This window comes from Condylura cristata, unplaced genomic scaffold (genome assembly GCF_000260355.1).
Source record: "Condylura cristata isolate star-nosed mole 26May11 unplaced genomic scaffold, ConCri1.0 scaffold00024, whole genome shotgun sequence".
NCBI classification, from domain to species: Eukaryota; Metazoa; Chordata; class Mammalia; order Eulipotyphla; family Talpidae; genus Condylura; species Condylura cristata.
The window spans coordinates 1,165,757-1,172,945 of NW_004567125.1; the positions used below are offsets into that span (position 1 = coordinate 1,165,757).

Consider the following 7,189-nt stretch of genomic DNA (forward strand, 5'->3'; position numbering starts at 1 on the left):
TCTGGGGTGCTCTGTCAGAGCCCCAAGACCAGCATCTCTGCCTCCTTGCCTGGCGCTGTGCCCAAGGCCTTGGCTACACCAGCCACACCCTTGACAGGCCTTTGCCAACTGCGGCTGAGTCAGCCCCTTCCTTGCTGGCTCAGTCACAGAGAAAGCACGAGAATCTTTGGGCAGCTGCTGGAGCTCCCAGAGAAGTCTGACAGCTGACGGATCAAGCAGTTCAATTGCCCTGCTGGGAATTGAATATGTGGGCAGCAGTAATTAGGGGGGGACTCTAGGTCTTTCTGGAAGCCCCTCTGAGAGTCCATTTCCAAAACCCATCTCCATCCTGTCCACCCCTTATGCCTCTCTGGCTTCTGGCTGGTCTTTGGGGTCATCCGACCCTATCGCCTGAAGAGGGGCAAAAGGAGAGTCAGGTGGAGGCTTGGGGATCCATCCTCCTGCTCCACCCCCACACTGCTATGGAGAAGAAAGAATCTATATAGCCTGGGAGTCTGGGGACCTGCATGTCTTTGACTCTGTGACCTTGGCCAGTGGCCCACTCCTGTGACTCATTTTTCTTCATCTGTACAATGAGACCATTGGACTGGATGTTCTCGAAGTCTCCTTCCAGCTTAGTGAATCAAGTTTCTCCCCCTACCCCCCCCCCAATCTAATGCTACACAGAGAGAGAGAGAGAGAGAGAGAGAGAGAGAGAGAGAGAGAAAGTGTGTGTGTGGGGGGGGGTGTACGCAGGGGTGAGTGAGGGGGGGTGAGGTATGATATTCCCTGCAGGGGCTGTGGTGGTAGGAGGCCCCACAGCTGGAGCACCTCCTCATTCTTGGATCTCCTGAGAGCCTTTCTCAGGTGGAGGGAGGCCTGGAGAAGGGCAGGTGCCTGGTAATAGGATTGGGCCGCTGAGAGTGGCAGATGAGAGACCAGGGGCTTCCAAGAGCATGGCAGAAAGGCAGGGGGTGGGGACACCAGCTGGGAACCCCACACTGGGCATGCACACCTGGGACTTGAGGGGGTCTGGGGGCTGTAGGAAACCAGTGAAGAAGGGGAAAAGAGCCCAGGAATGAAGACACAGGCAGCCCTGTCAGCCTTCTGGCTGCTGTGTGTTGGGAGGGAAAAAGGGGGTCCCTGTGGGCCCCGTTTGTGGAGAAAGAGACCACAAAAGGCCCTATTGCACCCTAAAGGCCACATCCTAGGGAGGTCCCTAAGCCTACCCCACCCCCTCCTTCCACCTGACCTGGAACTGGAGTTTCCTGTTTTCTTGCCTGCCTCCCTGGCGGTATTTTTCCCTTTTCCCAAGGTACAGAGCACAGACTGAACCCAGTCTGTGGGAGGGAGAGGGGGCCTGGTACCCACCCCCAAGGTAACAGACACTGCTTCCCCAGGTAGCCAGGGAGGCTGCTGAGGAGGAGGGGGAGGTGGACCTTCGGGGCTCTCTCGGTTAGTGCCCCTTCCGTGGCGAGGCGCCGGCTGGCAGTTTTCCCGCTCCCTGTCGCCACCTAGTGTCTCCCTGCTGCCACCACACCTTGCCTCTGGCCCCACCTTACCTACAGGCCTTCTGCCCCCACACCCAGGTTTCTGGAATTACTCACTGGCTCCCTCGGTCACTCATTCCACTTCATTTCAAGGGTGCCTATTTTGGGGATGCAGAGACCAAGAAGGCATGGCCTGGTCTCTAGAAACTCACGTATATAGGGAGAGATAGACAAATAAAAACCAACAAATCTCTGGAATAAGAACTTGTGGCCTAAAGGTAAGAACAACCCCAGAGATGAGGAGTCAGGAGGAAGTGGCTTGGGACCAGGAAGGCTGCTAACCATGGGCTCACACGAGGTCCAGGGTGTACAGAGGGCCCCGGAGGAGGATCAGGTGGGCTGGGGGGCACTTTAAGTCTCCGTGAGGGGCAAGGAGGCTAGAGGGCAGGAAGAATAGGTGGCAATTCCAGGAACTGGCGTTTCCTGTTTTCCTACCTGCTTTTGTGGGGTGGGGGTGGGGGGTGGGGTGTTGGCTTCCAGAGCCTACAATTTGTGGACCAGATACAGGGGTTCTGTTTCACTGTCCACCCTGTTCCCAAAGACAGGACTGCTCGTGGCACACGGGTTGATCAACAGCGTCCGTTGTGAGGGAATGAATGTTCAGACTTGCATTTTCTGTAGCGTGCAGCCGACTGGAGGCAGCAAGATGGAGGTAGGCTCAGTGGTGAGGAGAAGGGCTTGGGAGGGTTCTTGGTGGGGTGTCTGGGGTCTTTGGTCAAGAGCAGAGGCAGGGCAGAAAGGGAACAAGTGGCACTGTTGGGGGTAGAGCCTGGTTGAGGGGTGCAGAAGAAGGGGGCAGGCTGTCCGTGGAACAGGGGGAAAGGGACAGAATGGGCTGAGAAAGGTGAATTTCTATTTTTAGAGATATTTAGAGGTATTTTTAGAAATTTATTTGGTAGCAAGGAATTAACAGGAATTCCTCATCTCTCTTGTGGGGGTCGGGGGGACAGGGTGAATTTTATGCTAGCCTTTGCATATATTTCATACCCTACCCCTAGGAGGTGGCAGTTCCAGGCCGGGGGCTGCTCTCCCAGAACCACAGCTTGTCCAAGACCCAGTTTTGCTGAACTTGTGTAGAGTTAAAGGATTCGCTGTAGCTTCTCTGTACAGCTTCCTCAGATCAGAAGCACAGGCACTGGCAAAAAGGCCCCTCCAGTGCTCCCCAATCTGGAGGAACAGCAGCTGGGGAGGAGCGAGCATGTGCTCCACAGCCACGGGCGCGGCCCCTGCTCTGAGCACCAGGCCACACCATGGGCGTCCTGTGCCCTGCTCGAGCAGACCAGGGCTGTGGTCTCATAGCTGTCTCCTTAGCCAGGGCGGACTTAAAGAGTGTCTATGAGCCCCAACATTGCATGCCAAATTACAGGTGTGTGTACCTTCATCTGGGGAGGTGTTCTTGACCTTCATCAGGTTCCCAAAAAGCACTGGATTAAAATCCACCATTGAGAAAAAGAGCAGGAACAGGGGGAGGGGGAGGAGAAGGAAATGTATGTTTGTTTTGATCTACATGAAGGAAAGAAATATAATGCTAGCAGCTATTTAAAAACTACTTTCCCTTTCCAGTGCCATCCTAGTGCCCAGCCAGTGTCGGGCTCCCTAATTTGACCCTTTGTCAAACACCTGCTCTAAGCCTGACCTGTGCCCAGCACTTGGTACCTTTCCTTTGGGCTTCACCCCAGCCCTGGTTGTCACCACGCTGGGAAGGGCAAGCCCTGTCCTTGGGCTCTGGGAGGGCCCCTGTGGGGGTCCCTGTGTGGTGCTGGTACCTCCTCCCTCTGCCCTCCCTGAAGCTAGGCCTAGTGTGTGGGGTGTGTAAGAGTGCCCAAGCTGCAGGGAAGGTATTCTTGGACCCCTCAACATCTGCCCCCCAAGATTCATACAAGAAGGGGCTGAGGAGCAGACCCACCAGGCCCTAGTTCTTTGGTCTGAGGAGTCTGAGCCCTTCTCACTTCTCACAGGGAAAGAGCCAGCTCCACATTCCCCGAGTGCCCAAATGCAGAGAGGCCTGATCTCACCACCTGCCATCTGGGCACCGAGTGTTTTATTAGAGTCCAATTTTTATCCGCACCGCGGAGAAAGAGGGAGGAGAAAATAGAGGGGAACCCGGACCACACCCCAGACCCCTCCCCCCGGCTGGAGCCCAGGGCATCTGCCCTGCTGGGCCAAGGAAGACTTCGTGAGATCCCTGAGGGCCCCGGGAGGAGGGGGCTGGGAGCAGCAGAAGAGGGCTGGGGTGACTTCTCCCCCATTGATGCCCAGGCCAAGGCCCTCGGTCTAGACCCTCTCCTGCCCTGGAAGGGCTACAGCACCTCCACTCTGGGGAGCCTCAGCTGACCACCGGGCCCGAGGAGGAAGTGCTCCATGGCAGGTCCCAAGTGCATGTTCCCCTATGCCTGTGACCCTGCGCTGCCATCTGGCCTATGACCCACCCTGGACACGTGGGGACTCCGGTACGCTCATGGGCAGGCTGCATTGGTCCTGCTCACAGGCTCCTCCAGGCCCTCCTCTCTCGCACCTGCTGACCTGGGTCCTGTTTGCTCTCGGGGGCAGCTGCTGCTGTGGTCTGCCTGCCTGCCTCTTGTCACGCAGAAGGCATGGCTGGTATGGCCTTGGCCCAGGGCACGGGGTGAGGGCTGGAGGCCAGACCCTGGTCTAGGAAGGTGGGATCAGGAGTGAGCTCCTTGGTCCTCAGGCTGGGGCCTAGAGGCCATCCTCCTCTTAGACACTGCCTCAACCAGCCCTCCTGGGCCAGGGGCGGGGTTTAGGGAGGCACTGAGCCCAGCCTCCAGCTCACAGCCCCAGCCCTCTGCAGCTTACTCAAGATGCTGCCCCCAGTCTGGACTGTGGTGCGCCGAGGACTAGACCAGTCTTTCTTCTAACTAGATGGTTCTTGGGCTGACACACCTTCTTGTTGGCCAGTAGTAAAGAGGAGCTGAGGGCCCTGCAGAGTGGAGAGGGGAGGCCCCCAGGTCTGGCACTTTCAGAGGTGCCCCTGGGTCCCCTGAGCTGAGGTCCCTAGCCTAGTAAGCAGGCATCAAGCAGGAAGGGGCAGCAGAGCAATCCCTGTGTTCATAGCGGCTCTTTGTTCCCTGGACATGGAGGGTGGGAGGAGGTGGGGGGAGGGACCCTCTAGAAGCAACAGAATCCAGCTCCTCCTTGTCTGCAGGGTGTTCACCCTCAAGGTCTTCCCTGGCCCGGGGACCTTTTTGTAGTGGTGGGGTATGAACCCCCCACCATGGGTCCTGAGGCCTGACGCCTCGCCTCTTCCTGTGCCGGAGGCACCAAGCTGGGTCTGTCTGGACTCAGAAACCCCCACTCTCTGAGCTGCTCCGGCTGTGGTAGCTGGGACTGGGGGTCCGGGAGGGGCTGCGCGTGCGGCTGCGGGTCCCTCGGCTTCGGCTGCTGTAGCTTCCATGGCTGTGGCCAGGGCTGGGGCTGCGGCTGGGGCTGCGGCTGGAGTAGTCGCTGCTCAGGCAGCTGGAGGAGGACGAGGGGCTGGGCCGGTAGTAGGGGATGGGGCGCTTTCGGGCACTGTTGGGAAGAAAAGTCTGTTATAGGCCGCCCAGGACCTTGACATCTGCCAGTCCTGGGCCCTTACTTGGCCCTGAGCCCCACCCCAGCAGCAGCCGAGAGGGCTTCCTTGCCTCAGTTTCCCCTGAGCCCTTGCCTCGGAGTATCTCCTGTCCCAACTGGACTGGACAGCCTGTGGTCATCTGCCAATTTCATGTTGATTACTTTGCTTCTCCTCATTTATGTGGCCTAAGTAGGGGTGCCATTGTTTGTTGAATGAATGGAACTTAATTATAGGCAACTCACATCAGCCACACTCAGCAGTGGCTTCTTTGCATGGAAGGGTTTGTAAACATAGTCTAGCCCTCCACCTCTTTTCCCCACAGAATTGAGATTATGGCTTTCAGGTCACTTGAAGGGAAAAGGGAGGAGAACCCTGGCTGCTGCTGCCCGTGCCCAAGGCCCAGCCCCCTCCACCCCCCAAACACACACACTCGCACCCACTCCTCACTCAGCTACTTCCCACCGCTGGTCCCCAGTTAGTTTGAAGCCAGGAGGCTAGGACCCCAAGAAAAGAAAAGAGAGTGGTTACAGGAGCAACAATGCCCCATCGCGAGGGATTAATTCTGAGGAAGAAAATGGGTACATTAGTGGGAGGAGGAGGCAGCCTGGGAGAGGGCTGAGGTGAGTGCCAGGGGGGAGGCGTGGGGCCCTCCAGTACGTGTGTGGGTGTACCACTGTGGGGGGGGGTCTCCCAGGTCTCAGAGCTGGCATCTAGCTGAGTGGGGGGCGAAGACCATGCCCTTGCTTCCCCTGGCAACCTGGATCATCAAGGACCAGAAGGGCTGGTTTGAGAATCTGCGCATGTTAGAGCTGGAAAGATGCTCAGGGAGCCCTGAGGGACCCTGGACCCTGAGGGCACGTGCTCTGACCCCTCGCCACCCACCACAAGGTTGCCCAGCAAGGCTGTGGCAGAGCTGGGCTCAGAATTTTCCTCCTGGCCTTCTACATCCTGACAGCGATTTTGAACTTCAGGGGGATTTCCACAAGTGCAGGCCATAATCTCACCAGGAGACCCAGGCCCCCCTCCAACCCTGGCAGAGAAGCTCTGTTTAGGGCTGACAAGTGTGACAAGTCACACCCTTGTCACAGCCCTACTGGCTGAGCTGGTAAGGTAGGAGGGACGGCCCCTCCCAAGGCTGCCCCAGAGGCCAGGCAGCTGGCGCCCCTCCTCCAAACTGCCCAGGAGACTGGGAGGTGAGCAGTGAAGTTAGAAAGGAAAGGAGAGGCAGACAGACTATGGCGGAACAGAGCCAGGTCAGCTCACATGGGCATCTCCCCTGCAGCCTGTGGAGAGGGGGTCACCTGGCCCCCAGGCTGCCCACAGGCCACTCAGCAGGCTGGACCTTGAGATGAAGGAGAAAAGGAGACATCATTGCCAGGAGACAGATATGAGGGGGGCGTGCTGGAGACAAAGACTCCAGGAGTCATGGCAGAAATCTTCCAGAGCGGAACTCCATGCCTGCTCTGTGCACGCAGACCCAAATTCGGAGCCCTCCCCTCCGTAGGCCTTCAAGGCTCCATGGGGACCCTTCCCTTCCCGAGGCCTCTTTCCCTCACCGAACCTCTCCCCAGTCTCTGATCTCCTCCCCACCTCTCCCCGGCACCCCCAAGAGCCCCCAGCCCTCACGGACCTCCCAGTCCCCTACGCTGACCCGCTCCTCTGCCCGCACCAGGTTCAGTCGTCCTCCGGGAGTCCAGGGACCCCCGACCCTCGTACCTGGTGATGCGCCGGGGCTCCATGAAGCTGGGCGAGTCCCGGCGCCGCTTGCGGATGGGCGAGTAGCTGCGGGAGCGGCGCCGGGCGCGGGCGGCCTCGGCCTCGGCGTGGCGGGCGCGGCTGTCGCTGTCCTTGTCCCTGCGGGGTCAGGCCGGGGTGAGCGATGCGTCCCGGGGTCTCCCCGCCGCCGCCCGTGGCCGCGGGGTCCGGGCCGCACTCACCAGCCCGGGGTTTTCTTGGGCGAGGGCGAGCGGCTGGGGCTGCGCGGCCTCTTCTCCGCCGACGGCGAGCGGCTGGAGCTCCAGGACCGCGGGTGGGGGCCCGGGCTGCGCGACGAACTCTTCCCCTCGGGGTCGCCGTGCCGGCCGCG

General features: G+C 59.3%; 1 protein-coding gene across 1 annotated transcript in view; it reads right to left on the reverse strand.

Annotated features, from left to right (window-relative positions):
* Positions 1-3,553: 3,553 nt before the first annotated feature.
* SRRM3 (serine/arginine repetitive matrix 3) overlaps positions 3,554-7,189 on the reverse strand; it is a 48,500-nt gene continuing 44,864 nt past the window's right edge. Inside the window, exons 13-15 of the mRNA XM_004688020.2 lie at positions 7,041-7,182; positions 6,820-6,957; positions 3,554-5,060 (exon numbers count right to left, since the gene is read on the reverse strand). Of these exons, the coding sequence (XP_004688077.1) occupies positions 4,832-5,060; positions 6,820-6,957; positions 7,041-7,182 (509 nt within the window). The 3' untranslated portion in view covers positions 3,554-4,831. The remainder of the gene's footprint in view (positions 5,061-6,819; positions 6,958-7,040; positions 7,183-7,189) is intronic.